We start from the raw sequence: 19,888 nt of genomic DNA, 5'->3' as shown, positions 1-19,888 counted from the left end.
GGGCTGCTGGGCCAGCCAGGGACCGGGCCCTGAGCATCCCTCCCTCTGCCACCCCCATGGGTGAGAGGTTTTTTTCCAGGAGACAGCGAGTTTTAAACTTCCGTCTGGCATTGCAAAGTAGGCTCATATCATGGCAAGGGCCAGCAGAGCCGCTCGTCTGGCCTGTCAGCAGTATGAGATGCCTCGAAACGCAGCTATGTGTGGGTTGTCTTGTTCCGTGTCCACTGCTCCAGCCTGAGTTGCCTCCGTAGCTGCTGTGAGAATGGTACGTGTCTCACAGCTGGTGCTTTCATCTGGAAGGGTGTAATGGAGATAATCGCCTGCCCTCATACCGAGAATAACCTGTAGTACCAGACAAAGATATTGGCTTCGGAGATAGACTCAAATCTATACAATACTATTTAATCTTCTTAGGGACTGCAGGTATTAAACTGGATTGGCTATTCCTCCAGTAATATGACCTTCACACCTGACCCTTTCTTGTATTAGAACTCCACTAGCAGAGACATTGTGAAAATGGGATCATTTTCATCTGCCTCTCTCTGCAACAGCATCTCCCACCTGGCTGTTCTGCATCAAAGAAGCCTCCAGCAGTACGCTCCACCATCGGTACTCCTCTTCCCCTTGGGCAGCATCTTTGGAAGGTAAGCTGGGGAGGTTTGTTTGATTGCTTCAGGTCTCTTAAAACTGAGAGAGTAAGAAAGGAGTTCATCAGGAGTAAGAGGCAATGCACTCTGGAAAAGAACCACTAAACTTAGAAGACTAGAGAAACACAGAGGCTGATGGTCAGGCATTGTGAAAGGCCAGAGAGCTCTCACAACTGATCCTAGCTTTGGATATGTTTCTGCTTGCAAAAAGTCTCCTAGGCAGTTCGTTTTGGAGAGGAGGAATAAAAACAGCGCTTAAGTAGGGGTGTGTACATATGTCTTCTGTTCTCTGTCATTCATTTCACTCTCTTATCCTCACTAGGAAGGGGTTATTTTCTAATAATGTGCAATTTGTTACACATATTATATTATGAGATTCTGCCATATGCATGTTCGTGTTCTTTTTACATATGAAAAGCAAAGCTTGTATCGTCTATTTATCTAGGTACTCCCATGACCCTCTATTACTGTTGCCTTAGTGATCCTCCCAACTATTTAAAAGAAGATAATAATGCCTGTCTTGCAAGAAATTTAGGCTGATTACTTCACTGGGTGTTATGCAAGAGGGTAAGTGTGTACTAACTTGCATGAAGAGCTTATCTGAGAATGGCTTACAAAACTGTGATTCACATCCAGCTCAAGTATAATGTAACATTCTCACTCTGGGGAAAAAAAAAAACATAAATCCATCAAGAGCAATATTCTAAGGCAAAACATTCATCCAGTGCTGAAGGGTAAATTCTGTTCGGCCCCAAATCACTGTCTCCACGCTGTCACAGCTGTAGGCTCTGTCACTCTGGCACGTACAATTTCTCTCCCTTTCTAAATGCTGTTCAAATAATTATGCGAGATATGCTAATTACCCCTAATAAAAGGTATGATTACAGTTCCACTTTGCCAGTTCTGATTTCTACAAAGAGGCTTGAAAAGATGTAGTCATAGAAACAAACGGATATTTGGCACCCTCAGTTTTACTAGAGCCAAGTCTTCCTCAAGCTGAAAGAGAAAAGCTCACCTCTGGTTTGTATTCTGTGGGAATCAAGGCTGGAGAGCACAGAGCAGCAGAGCCAGGAACTGTCGAGCACTTTTCATCCTCCTGTTGAGGTTACTTCGGTGAATTAACGTGTCTGTTTGGAGGGAGGTTTTAGTAGCATGATCTTGTCTTCAGAGCGTCATCTTTTCTAGCAATTTAAAGTAGGTTCCTTGACAGAAGCCGTGTCCTCTCCTCCCGCAGAATGCTGACCCAGTCGTTGATGTTACAGAATCACACCAGGACCCAAGTGAAAACACAAACCTTAATAGCTCCTGGATATGGGAATTAGGTGGAATAAGAATTCAGCTCAGACTGGGCTGTTCATCCAGCTCCTCTCTATTTAAGCCAAACCCATGTTTATCAAGCAGCAGAGCCTACAGTGACCAAAAAAAAAGAAGAAAAGACTGAAACCTGAATCTAGATCTGATTTTAGTCATTTAAGTCCATTTCTTTCTATTGAAAAATAGAGCAGCAGTCAGTGAAGTAATGTTACCCAAATGGTGGAAAGTTGCAGTACTTTATTTTTTACACCAGATTTTCTTTTGCAGGATTCTACACTTTGTGTCATGCAGTTTCACTCCTGATGCTTAAGATCAGCTCGAAACTCCAATGGTGGATATAAGTGCAAACTGCTGATCAAGAGAAGTCTTCAGTGGCTTCTGGACACGGCCCTGATTTTTAAACTTTTAGGAAATGCATTTACCACGGAGGAGGCGGCTACAACGGAACCGAATCTTTTTCTTGCTTGCCATAGTGTTGGTCCTCTCTCTCTATCAGCTCCAGTTCAGCCCCTCTGCCCTTCCAGCACCACACACAGCACCCCCACCCACAGACCCTGGGAAAGTCACCTCCAGGGACCTCTCCAGCAACAAGACTGCCGTAACGGGCAATGTCACAGCAGCACCCAAAATAAGGCACTGTGTATATGTGGATCCTGAGCCAACTGTGCCCGTCACTACATCAGTGGCTACAACACCACAGCGAGAAAACATCAGTGAAAGCTTCCCTGATGAAAAGCGACCACACGAGTCCAAAGGAGAATATCCCCAGGACCTATTCAGTGTGGAAGAACGCAGGCAAGGGTGGGTTGTACTTCACATCTTTGGCATGATGTATGTATTTGTGGCCTTGGCCATAGTGTGTGATGAGTATTTTGTCCCTGCTTTGGGAGTGATCACAGAGAAGTTGCAGATCTCTGAAGATGTGGCTGGAGCCACCTTCATGGCAGCAGGTGGATCAGCACCAGAACTCTTCACCTCCCTCATAGGTGTCTTCATCTCACACAGCAATGTGGGCATCGGTACCATTGTGGGCTCAGCGGTGTTTAATATCCTCTTTGTCATTGGCACCTGTGCCCTCTTCTCAAGGGAGATACTCCACCTGACATGGTGGCCCTTATTTAGAGACATCTCCTTCTACATTGTAGACTTACTGATGCTCATCCTGTTTTTCCTAGACAGTGTCATTGATTGGTGGGAAAGCCTCCTTTTACTGACTGCCTATGCCACATATGTATTCACTATGAAACAGAACGTGTACCTAGAACAATGGGTGAAGCAGGAGCTGAACAAGAAGCTACATGCTGTGCAGGCAGCATCAGCAGAGCATATACGGAAGGTTGGTGTCCTTATTGTTCAGAGGGCAAGTTGGAAATCATTCCTTCTAGCGTAAACCACAAAGAAAAAAAACTGCATCTCCTTCACAAAGTGCATGTTCAAACAAAACCTCAGAATACAGGTACTGGTCAATAATTATGGTTATAAAATGAGGGAAACGCAACCTGGATAGTAGAGATTCTAAGAAATTAGAGAACACCACTAAGAGGGAGTTCTACCCTTGCAATTACGAAAGATACCAGTTGCAGTCACTTACCTATTTTCAAAAACATGCCTGGGATTTTGCTCACTTGGTTGTTGTAAAGGAGTTTAGAAAAAAAACAACACTTACAGGAACACATTGTTAGTCCTAAAAAAAAAAAAAAAAACACTTACAGGAACACATTGTTAGTCTGATTGGCCAATTCTGGGTTAAATAGAGGAAAAAAGGCTGCTGGTAAGAGGTGCTTTCCAAGCCTCTTACAGATGAGAGGTGTCGGCAGAAATTCTCTTTTCCCATTCTGAAGTGGGGTGTGTTGCTGGGGCACTGGTGGTGTCACTTGTTACCCGATCTGCAGCACAGAAGGGGATGTGGCAGCCTTTAGCAACCATTGCCACCTCTCCCAGACGGTGTCTGGGCACCAGGGTTGAAATGACCAAATCCTCCTTCCATGTGCTGACCACAGCTACGTCGATTGGCCAATTCTGGGTTAAATAGAGGAAAAAAGGCTGCTGGTAAGAGGTGCTTTCCAAGCCTCTTACAGATGAGAGGTGTCGGCAGAAATTCTCTTTTCCCATTCTGAAGTGGGGTGTGTTGCTGGGGCACTGGTGGTGTCACTTGTTACCCGATCTGCAGCACAGAAGGGGATGTGGCAGCCTTTAGGGAGCTGAACAAGAAGCTACATGCTGTGCAGGCAGCATCAGCAGAGCATATACGGAAGGTTGGTGTCCTTATTGTTCAGAGGGCAAGTTGGAAATCATTCCTTCTAGCGTAAACCACAAAGAAAAAAAACTGCATCTCCTTCACAAAGTGCATGTTCAAACAAAACCTCAGAATACAGGTACTGGTCAATAATTATGGTTATAAAATGAGGGAAACGCAATCTGGATAGTAGAGATTCTAAGAAATTAGAGAACACCACTAAGAGGGAGTTCTACCCTTGCAATTACGAAAGATACCAGTTGCAGTCACTTACCTATTTTCAAAAACATGCCTGGGATTTTGCTCACTTGGTTGTTGTAAAGGAGTTTAGAAAAAAAACAACACTTACAGGAACACATTGTTAGTCCGATTGGCCAATTCTGGGTTAAATAGAGGAAAAAAGGCTTCTGGTAAGAGGTGCTTTCCAAGCCTCTTACAGATGAGAGGTGTTGGCAGAAATTCTCTTTTCCCATTCTGAAGTGGGGTGTGTTGCTGGGGCACTGGTGGTGTCACTTGTTACCCGATCTGCGGCACAGAAGGGGATGTGGCAGCCTTTAGCAACCATTGCCTCTCCCAGACAGTGTTTGGGCACCAGGGTTGAAATGCCCAAATCCTACTTCCATGTGCTGACCACAGCTACATGTGCTCAGAGACCCAATTCCCTATGCCACCGGTGCGCAGGCAGGGTGTAACTACAACCCTCCAGATTTGAGACCAGGGCCCTTCACGCACTGTCTTTTGAAGCCAGAGTTAACTGCTTACTCAAAGGCAGTGTTTGAAGTTGTCCCCAGAGGCAGTTACCCTTTCAGAGATGTGGCAGCCTTTAGCAACCATTGCCACCTCTCCCAGACGGTGTCTGGGCACCAGGGTTGAAATGACCAAATCCTCCTTCCATGTGCTGACCACAGCTACGTGTGCTCAGAGACCCAATTCCCTATGCCACCGGTGTGCAGGCAGGGTGTAACTACAACCCTCCAGATTTGAGAGCAGGGCCCTTCACGCACTGGCTTTTGAAGCCAGAGTTAACTGCTTACTCAAAGACGGTGTTTGAAGTTGTCCCCAGAGGCAGTTACCTTTTCAGAGTGGCAGATCTGCAGGACATGCCCTCCAGAACACTTGGGACTTTGTCTTCTTGAATGCGCCTGCCCACTTCTCCCTCCTCTGTCCCTCCCCAGCTCTCCTGTTTGGCCTCTTACCTGCCAACTGTTGAGTAGAGACCACTAGATTTCAAATTGTCCTCTGGCCTTAAGTTAACTGCTTACTCAAAGACGGTGTTTGAAGTTGTCCCCAGAGGCAGTTACCTTTTCAGAGTGGCAGATCTGCAGGACATGCCCTCCAGAACACTTGGGACTTTGTCTTCTTGAATGCGCCTGCCCACTTCTCCCTCCTCTGTCCCTCCCCAGCTTTCCTCTTTGGCCTCTTACCTGCCAACTGTTGAGCAGAGACCACTAGATTTCAAGTTGTCCTCTGGCTTTGGCACACTTTACTAGTCAGATGTGTGTCACTGGCATTTAAACATGCTTTGCCCCTCCTGGTCTCGGCACTCCCTTTGCATAATATAAGGTAAGAAAGGAGGAGGGATGAGGATGGTTGAAGTGGTGCAGAATCCAGAAAGTGCTTTTCTTTCCTCCTCCTGGTCTGTCTTTCAGCCAGGGCTTGAGGCTGGGAGTCCTGAAAGCTCATGTCTTAGATTCCAGTGGGATTCATGTGCAAGACACTGCAGCTTATAACACATCCATCACTGTGGGCATCACCAATCAGCACAAATTGAATCCAGCCCTTCAGACTGAAGGAGAAAAAACCCTCCAAGTTTACAGGAAGCTCTCACTAGTGTATGACAGAGGGCTGCTGGAAAAATAAATTACCTGTATGGAAAGTAATGCTGATGGCTGGGAAAAAAAAATAGCCCATTGCACCTTCACTCTGCCTCTGCTGAGCTGGAAAAATAAATTACCTGTATGGAAAGTGAGGCTGATGGCTGGATGCATCTTCTTCATGCCCATTGCATCTTCACTCTGCCTCTGCTGGAAAATGAGTAAGGATACAGGTGTTTGGGGATGAAATCTGGGGCTGCCTATATATACCTATACCTACAGAATTTGGATGGTAGAGACCAGTTGAGTCCATCTCCAGTTACCTGCATCCTCACTGAGGAGCTGCAGGTAGAACCCTGTTGTTCTTGAAAGCCACATGGTTTTAAGGAGAGCACGTGGCTTTGGCTCTTTCAGTACCATCCCCGAGTGGTCATTTGTAATAGATGTCTCACTTCCTCACAGACACTGGCCTGAAGAGTTATCATTATCACCTGCTTTGTCAGGATAAGCCGTGGTGGTGTTCAATGGTTTTTGTTCTTGCTTGCACACAGAAAAGCAGTGGGGCAGTTGCGGATGATGGAACAAAGAAGCCAGCAGATGGGAGGAGGCTGCAGGTAGGTCCAAGCAAATTTACAGGGATCCAAAGTTAATGCATTTTGAACCCCTCCCCGTGCCAGGTCATGAATAAAGGTGTGAACTTCTGTGTCAAGAAACCTGGGCCAAATCCTAATTTGTGCAAAGAACCAGCCATGCTTGGCACGATATCCACAGCTTACTTAAGAGGACACCTGGCTGAGTTGTGTCCTCAAAGGCATTTTTATAAAAATTAAAAGACACTTCAGGCTTCCCGAGTGGATTTGCCTGGCAGAGTGCTAGTCATTCTATGCTTTAAACAGGCACACAGAAATTCAGAGCATGACTTTTCTTACCTGGTTTCATGGCCAATTTTCCCCCGGGGCTCCCAGAGCAGGGGCTGGTAGGGTCTGTCCTTCCCCGTAGCGAACACTGGAGAGCTCATTCCTCTGCTCCTGGTTAAACTGGTGGCCCTTTGGCCAGCCATTGTACCGAGAGGCCTATCTGATGTAGTAGCTGCATATGAACATACAGGTGTTGGCTTCCTCATGCGGATCCTACTTTTTCCTCTATGCGCTTAACCTACCTGTATTAATTAATGCTCAGTCAAAAGCTCATTAGTACTCTGGAGTTGACTGTAAGAACAGAGCACCAAAGCTTTCAAGTTTAAGTCAGGACACCTGACATGACCGTAGCATTACCTTGTAGCAGCATATACATCTAGTCATAAGTTTATAACTAAAAACACTGCATGCTTTCATTATTATAATAACATTGTGTTGATGCCGAGTCTGTGCAAGCTCATTGCATTTATCTAAGGATGGGTTGACCTGTCATCTCAAGAGCATGTCTCTTGCTGTGAACAGTCAGTACTGACAACCATCCTGTGAATTTGAATGCAGAGGCTGTTTAAAATCCATGCTGAGGCTGCTCCTTGGGTTGGGGAGATCAGCCTCCATGTAAATGTGTCCTCAGGGCAGAGGTGAACCAAGGGTGGACGTGTTTTGGGGAGGAAACTGCTATTGACTGCTGCACTGTACCTTTCCATAGCCAGGATCAGCCTTGCAGCGAGGCAGCAGTTCAGCCTCCCTACACAACTCTCAAATGCGGAACACCATCTTCCAACTCATGATCCACACCCTGGACCCCCTGGGAGAAGGTGAGTGAACGCTCCACATCCGAGGGACTTGGGTTTGCAGCCTGGATCGTGGGGCAGTTTAACTGGGAATGGAGCCTTTGTATGTCAGGGGGTTGGGGATCAGCAACTCGTCCTTGAAATGCAGCTCTTGAGTATCACAGATAACATCAGGTGGGCGGAGCTCTGTGGTGGTGGGACATACCTCTTCTGATCCTGGGGCTAGCCAGGACAAACACTCACGTTTCAGCTCTGCTATATCTACTTTGCCTGGGCCAAACCGGTTACTGCTGTGGTGGCAGCTGTTGCTGGAGGAGGGATGTGGAGCAGGTTCTGTTGCCATGGTCCCTCCAAGCAGTGGTGGTCACTGCAGTCCCCCATTAGGGTGGCACTGGAACAGATTGTCCAGAGAAGCTGTGGCTGCCCCATCCCTGGAGGTGTTCAAGGCCAGGCTGGATAGGGCTTTGAGCAACCTGGTCTGGTGGGAGGTGTCCCTGCCCAGGGCAGGGGGAGTTGGAACTAGATAATCTTTAATTAAGGTCCATGAGGAGGAACTTCTTTCCTGTGAGGGTGGCAGAGCCCTGAAACTGGCTACCCAGGGAGGTGGTGGAGTCTTCATCTCTGGAGACATTCAAAACCCACCTGGACATGTTCCTGTGCAACCTGCTCTGGGTGGACCTGATTTGGCAGGGGGTTAGACTAGATGATCTCCAGAGGTCCCTTCCGACCAACCATTCTATGCTTCCATGATCTTCTGCTGTCCCTCTGACAGCAGGCATAGCAAACACAAGTTACAGGCTTCCTCCATCTCATAGGACGTCACATCATCCTTCCTTCTCTTAGCTCACCCTGGCCTTCAACAGCAGCATTCAATGCTGACTGCATTTTTGAGAAAGAACTGCTCAACCTTTCAGTTTCATTTACAATGGGAAAATGAACACAGGGAGAGCTCATTACCCGTACACCTCCCCAGCTGTGCACATTTTTGAGAAAGAACTGCTCAACCTTTCAGTCTCATTTACAATGGGAAAATGAACATGGGGAGAGCTCATTACCCATACACCTCCCCAGCTGTGCACGCAGCCCCTCACAAGGTATAAACCTAAAGAAAAAGAAGTTAAAACCTTTGAAGAATTATAATTTTGACAGTGGTTAAAATCCCAGCTGAGACCTGAAACACCCAGCAGGTTCCAATTATGGTGGTTAAGCCAATCCATATATGATTTGGACCAACACTGAGCACCTCTGGAAGCCCACCTGCAACACTGCAGTATCATCACTGCCAAGGTAAACTGTACCCACAGCACTCTGCAGGCGGTGGGCCAACTCCCCAGGGCCAAGGGCTGGTCAGCTCAGGACTAAGACACCTTTTAGAGTGCCCAGGGTGCAGAGAAGCCACTCTCCAGACAGACCCGGGGTCTTTGTACACAAACTTTTAACGTGCTGCTTTATATCAGCTTAATCCGAACACAGAGCGGAGGTTAATTTTCCAAGAAATGGTGAAACGTGTTGAAAAAGAGGATTTTTTAGATTTTCTTTTCTACCTCAGCACATGCACCGCCCCTCCGCTGCCCTACTTGTTCTAAAGAGATTATCTGTTGTCCATTCAAAGAGAGATTGAAGCTAAGCAGATCAACACCTCTCGTGTCTATCACAGAGGTTACAAAAAGGACTCTCCAGATCAAAATCCCAGCTGTACAGAGTGATCGAGGGAACAAAGGAGGTTCAATAAGGACAAGACAGAGAAGCGTCTGCTTTGATAGATTTTAGTGAAGGCACCAGATCAAAATCCCAGCTGTACAGAGTGATCCAGGGAACAAAGGGGTCTTGATAAGGACAGCAAGACAGAGAAGATAGATTTTAGTGAAGGCATCCATGATATTACTTAGAGTAGCCAAACAAGAGCCCGACTCTTCAGGATTTGCTCAACTGCCCTTGCCTCCTGTCTCCCCGAAACGCAGTATCAACAGCACAAAAATCTTACTAGAGGACATGCCATTGCATTTCACATCAGAAAGTGCTGGACCTGAGGGACTGCTGCTACTCAGAGACCTCTATGGTCCCTTCCAACTCTTAAAAATTCAGTGAAATTCAGTGAAATTCTTATCCTTCCTGCACCTTTGTGCAGCACCTTCCTACCTTGGGCCAGCACATGCATCTGGTCTGGGCTGGTGTCCTCAGCTTGGTGAAATCCTGGGACCCCAGTAGAAGTTGGGGGGACCTGAGGATGCCAACCCAGGCCAAAGAGAGCCCTCCAGTGCTAACCCAGCCAGCTCAGCCCAGAATACGCTGCCGGGGGGTTTTAACACAACTGTGAGTCCCTGGCCTTGCTAAAGAGGCCGGTATTAGCACGATTTATGAATATTGAACAAGCAAGACCGGGGGGATCTTCTCTGAAAGACAATTCCCCCTCTCATTTCAGGCGGGCAGCCTTTGAGTCCCTGTCTCAGGGTGTGCAGCCACTAGATGGGAGTGTGGCCATACCGACTCCAGTCTAACACAGCAGGGACTGTGCCAGGCTGGGCCACAGTCTGCCCAAAAGATTGTTATTTCTTAAACCCTTTGTTATAACGATGCCCTTGAGTTAAGGGCAACACCTCTGCCCCAGGTCCGTGCCTGTTCCACTCAGCCCCGCCAGAGCAGATACAGCTCCTTAGAAAAGGTAACAATAAAGAAAGTTAGTGATATTACAACAGCACAGCACTCAAAATCAGGGAATCAGTGTCCCAGGTGCTGTGCGTCCAGTAGGAGACACTCCTTACCCTGATAGATTTGTACCTAAAGAAAAAGGAGTCTGGAGAAAAGGAATCGTTTATGAATAGACTGAGAAACCTAAGTGCTTTGAGGATCTTGGCCAAAAAGGTGAAATGACTTCCCTGGGATGACTCTGAAAGAGGATTTGAACCTGAAAGGCCCATCAGGACTGCAGGCTCAGCCTTTGTGTTGATGGTACTGCAGCCCTTTGGTACTGTCGGCACAGCTGGGTGCCTATTTCCCACCAATCACCCACAAAGCCCTTCCCGTACCAGACATTTCTGTAATTAAGTTGCAACATAAAAGATGATCCCAAAGCAATTTATCTTTCCTCAAGGGTCCTTGTTCCTTCTAGGCAATGCCTGCAGCATCAGCACTTAGAGGCTGTGGTAAAGAACACTCTACAAAAGAACCACTTGCCAACTATTGCTCAGCAGTTCCAGCTTAACTTGCTGAAATTAGGGTCTCTGTAGGGTTTCCTTCCTTACACTGCAGTTGCATTTTATTAGGGCAGCAAGAATAAAAAACCTGCCAGCACTGGGCCTCCAAACCCGATGTCCAGAGGTCCAGAAGTCCTAGAAATAAGGTAAAAGTCTGAAATACAAAATTTTTTTCACTGTTCCTAATGCAACACCCCTTGTGTGAAGCAAAATTTCTCATTTGAACGGTGGATTAGGTTCAGAATGTTTGAGGTTTTTCCTTTTTGTATTAGGAAGGGATCATTATTTAAGTCTTTTTCTCTGTCTACAGGAGAATAGGCACTTTACTTTAGAAGTTCTAACATTTACATTGCATCTTGAATTATAGTTTTGATAGAAGCTTTTCTTTTCAAAGTGCCTTTCTTATTTTTAAATAGGGAATTTCTAGCACCTTTGGGTTTTCCCCACTTTCTCTGAAAATGTGCAGAAGCAGAGCTTGAGAACTTTTCAAGTTTTTACAGCTAGACACCGGAGGGAACTGTTGGGAAATTAAAGGGAACAGGGATTTTGGGAAGACTGAGGAACCCTCTCATTTTTGAACCTCCAGTCTTACCATCGGATTATTCTTTAAACTCTAGTCACACAGGGAAGAAGCCAGAAGCCTGCTTTTACTGTTGAACGAAGAAAAAGGCTCCAGCGGTGCAGTTATCAGAGCTGTCTACCCTTAGTGTGCCCCAGTTAACGAGCTAATGATTTTGGAAATTAGACCAGAATAAAGCAGCAGGCAGCATTGCAGGCTTGAGTTGAGCTAGAAGACTGAAGGCAGCTACAATTTCTCTCTGCTTCATTAGCATCCAATCACTTGTTTTAAGAGAATCGTGATACAAAGGAGCAAAAAGAATCATGAGATATTTTGGTTTTTTACTTCTACTTTTAAATAGCAGAATCTCCAATGCCAAATTTTAAAGAAAAAATCCTTCCTGCTGTTCATGTTGTAAATTAGTCCTGCCAGTTTAAATATGAGTGGCACAGAATTAATTAAACGTAAGAACCAAACTCAAGGTAGAAGCTCAGCTGCCACCATTAAGTCCAGCCTTGGATGCTGTCAATCCATGGGACAGGAAACTTCCTGAAGAGCATCTCAGGGCCCCTGGAGGCAGCTGCGTCCCCTGTGATGGGCTCTCAGAGCAGGGGACAGAGAGTTAATAGCCAAGAATTCCCCAGGGGACCACAGACCTCAGGGAGGACTGAGCCCAGAGAGCTGGGGACACCAGCAGTGCCCTGCCCAGCTAATCCCCAGCACTGGGCTGACAGATATCCTTCTCCCCCTGCTGACCTGCAGATCTGGCCAGCTTATAGCCAACCCTTCTTCCAACCTCAGCCCTTCCTGCCCGAGATGTGTGTCAGGGGAATTAACACCTTTTCAAACGAGGCTGATCTCATGAGACCCGGATAGTGGCCTGGACCTAATCTGTTTATCCTGAGAGAGAGAGGGATGCTCAGAGCCTGCAGCCTGGGTGAGGGCAGGACGCCAGGAGCCTGAATTTATATAATCTCTTTGGGGCTGAGCCTGACCGCCCTGACCCTGCTGACAGAAGCTTTTGCAACAGCTTCTGGGGAGAGCTGAACAGAAAGATGTGCTGCCCAGGGGCCAGAGGAGACTGGGAGCCAAGGGTCACCTCTTGGTTGCCCTGCAGCGATGGGTACACTTGTGCTTAGCATCAGCAGAGGGGGAAGGAAGCAAAGTGCTTCACATCCCCTCTGTCAGGCTTCAATACTGACAAGGAGCATGGAAAAGTCAAGCTTTTTAGACCCGAATCCACTGATTTTGAGGAGGTTCAGCTCAGAACAGCAGCTCTACCCGCACGGCTCAGGGCCTGGGACCTGCTATTTCTATTAACTCAGTATCACAGCGATGAATAAAGCGACAGGGCCCTGCCCTTGAGGCAAATGACAAGAACACGTTCTGGCTGCACACTCAACAGTACAGTAGATTAAATCAGTGTGATAAAACTGTCAGAGGAAATTAATTTACAGCCGTGTACACAAGCCAAGCGTAGCACGGCCCATTTCTTGTGGCTCCTGTCCACGTGCAAACCCTGTGACCCTCAGCTCAGTCACTGGGTAGGGACCTCAACAGAATATATAGATTAGAGCAAAACGAGGCTTTTCTTTGAGTCGATGACTTGCTCACTTTCAACGAGAGCAGGAGATAAGATATTTGAGCACAACATCTAACTGTGGAGACAGAGTTTCACAGTTCCCAGTAAAACAACAATAAAGCAGCTGAGCAGTGCATGGTTTATGGTGGAAGGAGTCCCCAGCAGTCCCAGGAATACACTACTGGCCACTGCACCAGTGAAGGTGACCTCTTGGGTAGCCTGGGCCATGTTAAATCTGGATACCAGGAATGAAGATCAACTCCAGTAGAGGAGACACTCACATATACTTAGAGAAATAATTTTCTAGGTAACTGGAATGTAAAAGTTTTTAATTTTTCCTTACCATCAGGTCGCCAGGCTGCAAGCAGCACAGTAAAGCCTCTTCAGCAGTCACACAGCAGAAGGAAGGTGTCATTTTTAGCTTGGATATAACCTAGCCTGAAAAAAAACAAAACAGCAGTCTTTTGAGAGCAAAATGATATTGCATCAAACCCCCTCCTCTGTTCTTTCTAGGAAGTACAGACATCTCCTGTACGGAATGTCTGGAAAGGATTTCTCTTCCCTCTACCTTCTCTTTTAAATAGGAAAGTATCGGTTACATGTCAAACTGCTGGCAGAATTGCCATGATCCTAAGCATTTAAATATAACCACTGTGATCAACCAGCAGCGGCCAAAACCTAGGGCCCCAGCCAAAAAGACAACTCCCAAGTGGGTGCCGACTGCAACCTGTGGAGGAAGAATTTTGGGGCATTGGAATAGGCTGCCCAGGGAGGTGGTTGAGTCCCCATCCCTGGCTGTGTTTAAGAACCGTTTAGATGCGGTGTTGGGGGATATGGTGTAGGGAAGAACTTTAGAGTTGGGTAGATGGTTGGACTTGATGATCCCGAGGATCTCTTCCAGCCTAGATAATTCTGTGATTCTGTGAAAGGGGGGAGAGTGTGCGCGAGTTGGGGGAAGGCAGGAAAAGGGGAGTTTTGTGAAGCTGATGACAAATGTCTCCTCCTCATCCACAGCAAAATTTAAAGACAGGGTTGACATCCTGAGCAACATCGCTAAGGCCAAAGCGGAGACTCTGGCTGGACAAGGATCAAAACCAGAGGGTGAGTGCAAGAAGAGTTTGCTTCGTTTTGCGCTGCAAACCCCCCTCGCCTTCCCCACACTCAGCACCCCAGGGCTGCCAAAGAAACACTGGGGTCCCACACACCTTTCCTGTTGTTACTGGTCACAGATGGCTGCTCTAAGAACAGCAGAAATCAATCGATACGCTCCAACGGTGGGCAATCAAAGCCATCCCCGGAGGAGTCCAGGAGTGGTTGGTTGGTGAGAGCATCCAAATGCAAAGCACCTCAATGATGTAGCACAAATTGCCAGTGGGAGGGTGGGAGAGGGGAGGTCAGGTCATTACAGACCAGTTGGGTGCTGCTGTGCTGCACCTTTGGCAGACCCTGCAACACGAGGTATTTGTTAAAACAAAGCACCTTCATTTTAGCTTGGAAACTTGGCACATTTGCAGAAGAGCACGAAAGATTCCTCTGCAGAGAAAAGCTGCACTGACTTACTCTGTAACAATTGTAAGGGTCTGTGCATCCTCCCTTTTAGTGGTTTTTCTGTATCGTTACTGATACAGGGGCTTTCTGAGCTGGTTCAAAGGCAGCAGCCTGTGCCACCACACGGTCGTTACTGATACAGGGGCTTTCTGAGCTGGTTCAGAGGCAGCAGCCTGTGCCACCACACAGGGCAGGGCTGTGCTGTCAGTCAGGCTGGAGATTCTGAAAACCAAGCAAATGTTTGGGTGGAAGGTCCCACCTCCAAAAACACCCCGCTGCAGCACAGCGGTCACCCTCACAGCACTGAGCCTCACCTGCGCGAATGAGACCAAACTTGAGGAAAATACTGTTTAACAAACAGGTAAATTCTGGATGCGTGTTTATCAACACGTTGACTTCACTGAATTTTCACCCTGTGACACGTTCCTCAAGCTTGGTTGGTGCAGAGAGCTGTGAACATGCCCAAAGCATTATCACTCTGTCTCCCACTTTGTGCTGAAAGGATCTCACATCAACTTTCTTAAGGCCTGGTTTCAGAAATCCCAAATAGGACTCACTGAAAACAGACATTTCTGAAAAATCTCCCCTCTGGATTGCTCCCTAGCGCGGTGGTGAAGCTCCATACCAGACCAGCTCACCCAGTTCAGGATAAGATACCATTCAAGAGCCTGTCCCACTACAATTCATGGGATAATACGATCCTCCTGACGTGACAGGCTCAACCATGCCATGGGGATCCCTTAAGCTCAACAGCCACAGCCTGAAAAGGGTCCATGCTGTGCCTGGGCAAAACTCCAGGTGCCCCCTCTCACCCCTGCTCTGTCACCCCCATTCCCACACCCTCCTGCACGGAGGTGTCCTTGTCCCTCTTGGCTACGCAGGTTGACACGGGGACAGCAGAGAGGACACTGCAGTTATTTCCTTGTAGGTGTCAGCACTCTTCTATTTGCATCTGAACACCTCCCAAACGATTAGGGATTAAAGTCTGGCAGCACATAACAGTCATCTCTTAGAAGCCTCAAAGAATCTCAGCTCCCTGGAGAATGCTGTTCTTTCTGTTTTTTCTGCTAGAAAAAAAAGGGATAGCAAAGCTTTACATCCTTTCTGGCTTTTAAGGATGGCGTTAATGTGATCTTCCGAATACAGAGTGAAACCAAGAAACACTCACCAGGTGTAGATCAGATAATTAGCATTTCCCTGTTGTTACACATGTGCCTCTTACAGCAGTAAGAGGTCATAGGAGCACCAAGGTATCACTCTGCACCAGGTGGGCCAGATTCTGCCCAGCTTTTACTAATCTGGACTAATCACAGTCCACAGAAGACAGAGGGGACAAACAGAAAAGCCATCAGATGGGGGTTCAACATGAAACACCACATATTCTCATAGGAAGATCAAGCCTCCCTGCTGCTTAAGAGGAAGGCCACCTCCTGCCACTAAGATGCTGAAACCAATGTTCCTTCTTACCACTTTTAGCAGAAGAGGAAAAGAAGGCACCAAGCAGCGTCCAGGTAACTCCTGCCAGTGACTCTGAACCCAGCAAAGACAAACAGAAGGCAGACGCACCGCAGGATGGGCAGGTATTTAAATAATGAGAAGGCAATAAGTGCTCAGTCCAGACCAAACTTCTCAGAGACTTCCCTTCTTCCCTCTCCAGAGCTTTCAGGGCAGGACCCAACCCGTTTCCTGTAACTACCAACTGTGCACAGGCTGAGTGTGTGGTGGCAAGATCCATTACGGTGTTAGCTGAAACATTTCTGCTTACAAACACTAATCAGATCCAAAACATAACACCAAGTGGCACTGGACAGTGTTTTCTCCTCCAGTGACTCTTCTGAGGTCAGAGGGTGACTCCAACATCAGACACGAGTACCTGCCTCTCCAGCACTCACCAGCGTACAATTGTTTTCTTTCCTGAATCCCTCCTTTCAGTTGATGTAATTTGCTGTTCTGACGAGGAGAGGTTTTTCAAGGACACACAGTAAATGTTTCATTTGTGTCAAAACCCCATCTAAAAATTGGTTCAAATGAGTTGACCCAAGGCACGGGCACTGAGGGGGGTCATGCCTGGGTTTTGCCCTGCAGTAGCAGGGTGTGGGCTGTGGCTGCCCTCAGCCCCATTACAAAGGTGACCTCTGCCAAGGCAAGGCCCTGGGGAATAAATGCTGCCCAGCTCCTTCTTAGTTTGACAACCTAGTGGCTTTTTTTTTTTTTCCCTGATCCACAGCCCTCCTCAGACAGCAACACCTCAGAAGACAGCAGCTCTGGGAGTGAGGAAGACAGCGATGATGACAGCACAGATGATGAAGAAAACGATGAGCCGTTATCGCTCGAATGGCCAGAAACCAGGAAAAAACAAGCCATTTACCTTTTCCTCTTCCCCATTGTCTTCCCTCTCTGGAGCACGATGCCTGACGTTAGAAACCCAGTAAGAATCTGTCTTCCTTCTGCTACTGGGCTCGTTAACTGAACTATAGATTTCCTCTAGGCAAGAGTCCCCGCTTCTAATTTTCCACGTCTCGAGTCTTTGCATACTTGAAGTGCTGTTAATGCTGCAGGGGGTGGGACAGGAGCCCCAGCTGCAGCATAAAGAGTTCCAGAGACTTAATTTAATAAATCACAGAAGACGGGAAACTATCGGTCATATAATCAAGCTGACAAAAAAGAAATACAATTAGAGAGAGCAGAGTCCATGTTAAAACAATTGATTGCAGTGAAGTGTTTCAGGTGAATAACTTTTACTGGGGATTGTTAACTTTCCTGAAACTTCTCCATGTTTTTCTTTCCAAACTTGCTTTTAACAGGACTCCAAGAAATTCTTTGTCATCACGTTTTTCGGCTCCATCATCTGGATTGCTGTATTCTCTTACCTCATGGTGTGGTGGGCTCACCAGGTGAGGGGTTTCTTTTCTCTCTGCAAATAAGACCATTTTGGAAGAAGTAGATGAAGAGAGAGAGGGGGAAGTGTCACTGTGGTGTTTTATCTGATGAATTACAGCTGCAGCCATCCATCAAAACAGCACAAACTTTGTTTTGTTAGAACCCAAAAGGGAATTTTCAATTTCATTCTTTTCGATTTGACAAAGAGTCATTCTTTTTCGAGAGCTTCCAAGGGAATTTGTGCATCAGTGAAAGGAAAAGTGCCATCAAGATTTATCTTAATACCGCCTTTTCATTGATGAATGCTCCTGTGCAGTACATAATTACCCCTTACCTAATTAAAATTCTAGGAAAATACAGGTTCTGATTCTGGAAGCTGCTCAATGATCTCAACTCCCTTCGCCTTAATCTTCAACCCGGTATTCTGGGAAATAATACCTGCATCCTGTAGAATGAGACCTGCAATTTGTATCTGGTGATGTATTGCACACTCACAGTGCAGCTGATCGAGCCATAAATCCACAGGCTGTCATTTCCCAAAGCTCTCGGATAACGCAGAGCTGGTGTTAGATCTGGAGAAGGAGAGGTGGAACATGGCCAGGAGAGGTGAACTTGGGACACAAGAGCTGCCCTGTGACCAACTTGACCTTGCTTAGTCTTGGCAACACTGGGATGGGGTGCCCCATGCTGTGGAGCAAATCCAAGATCAATTTACACTGTGAAATTTAATGTTTTATCCTACAAAACAGGAAAAAATGCTGCCATTTTTAAGGGCATTAAAATATTTTAATTCAAATAAGCCTTGAAACCTAAAAGACTGCACAGAGCAATTAAATTCCATGTTCCAGCCCTACCCAACTTTCTTTGTATTTATTAGGTTGGTGAAACAATTGGGATCTCAGAGGAAATTATGGGGTTAACCATTCTGGCAGCAGGAACTTCAATCCCTGACCTCATCACCAGTGTCATCGTGGCCCGGAAAGGGTTGGGGGACATGGCTGTCTCCAGTTCCGTGGGCAGCAACATCTTCGATATCACTGTTGGGTGAGTACGAGTTCAACGCTAAAAGAGATGCATTTCTTCTGAAATACAGAACTAGCTGGGGTTTATTCTAAACAGGGGCTTAATTTCATTGAAATTGGACAACCAGTTACTGGCGTTTAGGATTTTTTGGTTTATTCTAAACAGGGGCTTAATTTCATTGTAATTGGACAACCAGTTACTAGTGTGACTGTTTTGTTTTGTTTTTTAAATCTCAGCTAGTGAGGAGAGACAGATTTTTATACCTTAGTGCAGCAGAGTGAACATTAAGTCGCATAGTTCAGGTCACGGTTCTGCAGCTTAAAATAATGATATGTAGCTCAAAACAGAAGCACCACAATCTTCAGTTAATTTGGAATCAACAGAAAATTACTGGTTTTTCCAAGACAAAACCACAGCAAACCTTTGGCCAACGTCAAAGAGATCTGTCCAGGCTCAGTACCTGTGCCTGCACCTCTCATCCATAAAGCATCAGGACTTCTTTATCAGAACATGCTGAGACACTTAATTCACAAGTATTACTTTAAAACCACTCTTAGATCCTTGGATTGCATTATAACAGAGCAAGTATTATCCCAATGCAATTTTTGACACAAACCCCATCCATTTTAGATTCATGCTGAGTTATACTGAAAGCAATCATGGGGTTTTTTTTTTCCCCTGTCACAGCCTGGAAGAATTGCTCAGTTATGATGCAGAAAATGAACTGCCTTAAAACATTTATTTCAATTCTTTTTCCTTTCCTTGCAGTTTGCCGGTTCCTTGGTTCCTTTATTCTGTCTTCAATGGACTCAGCCCGGTGGCAGTCAGTAGCAACGGTCTGTTTTGTGCAATTGTTCTCCTTTTCCTCATGCTCCTGTTTGTGATTATCTCGATCGCTGTATGTAAATGGAAAATGAACAAACTGCTGGGGCTCACGATGTTTGCTCTTTACTTCGTGTTTTTGATCATCAGTGTGATGTTAGAAGACAAGATAATTTCCTGCCCGGTATCTGTATGACATTCGGACACTTCCAGATGTATGTAACCAAACACCGGTATCTGTATGACATTCGGACACTTCCAGACGTATGTAACCAAACATCAAAAAATCAGAAGGGGGTTAAGGTAGCAATTGTTCTACTGAAAAAAAAGCAACCAGAATTGTAACATTTACTGAGATTTAAGGTAGCAATTGTTCTACTGAAAAAAAGCAACCAGAATTGTAACAAATTTACAGAGATTAAACTATCTTTAACATACTGAAAATAATAAATCTCCAGTGGTGTGTCAGCCTCTACTGCTTTTCTTTAGGATCAGAAAAGGAAGTGACCAGTATCCCATAACAGACATGTTCAGGTACTCACAGGAAGGTTGATACGAGCC

General features: G+C 46.3%; 1 protein-coding gene across 1 annotated transcript; it reads left to right on the top strand.

Annotated features, from left to right (window-relative positions):
* The first annotated feature begins 2,311 nt into the window (after positions 1–2,311).
* Positions 2,312–19,549, top strand: SLC24A1 (solute carrier family 24 (sodium/potassium/calcium exchanger), member 1). Its single transcript, XM_014946101.1, has 9 exons — positions 2,312–3,297; positions 6,563–6,625; positions 7,635–7,743; positions 14,069–14,155; positions 16,079–16,182; positions 16,830–17,030; positions 17,407–17,496; positions 18,360–18,526; positions 19,274–19,549. The coding sequence occupies exons 1-9, from the start codon at positions 2,374–2,376 to the stop codon at positions 19,521–19,523; spliced, it is 1,995 nt and encodes a 664-aa protein (XP_014801587.1). The 5' UTR covers positions 2,312–2,373; the 3' UTR covers positions 19,524–19,549.
* Positions 19,550–19,888: the final 339 nt, after the last annotated feature.

The sequence above is a fragment of the Calidris pugnax genome, unplaced genomic scaffold (assembly GCF_001431845.1).
Source record: "Calidris pugnax isolate Ruff unplaced genomic scaffold, ASM143184v1 scaffold134, whole genome shotgun sequence".
Classification (NCBI taxonomy): domain Eukaryota; kingdom Metazoa; phylum Chordata; class Aves; order Charadriiformes; family Scolopacidae; genus Calidris; species Calidris pugnax.
Note: the sequence above shows the minus strand (reverse complement) of the source record. Positions and strands in the feature narration are given on the sequence as shown.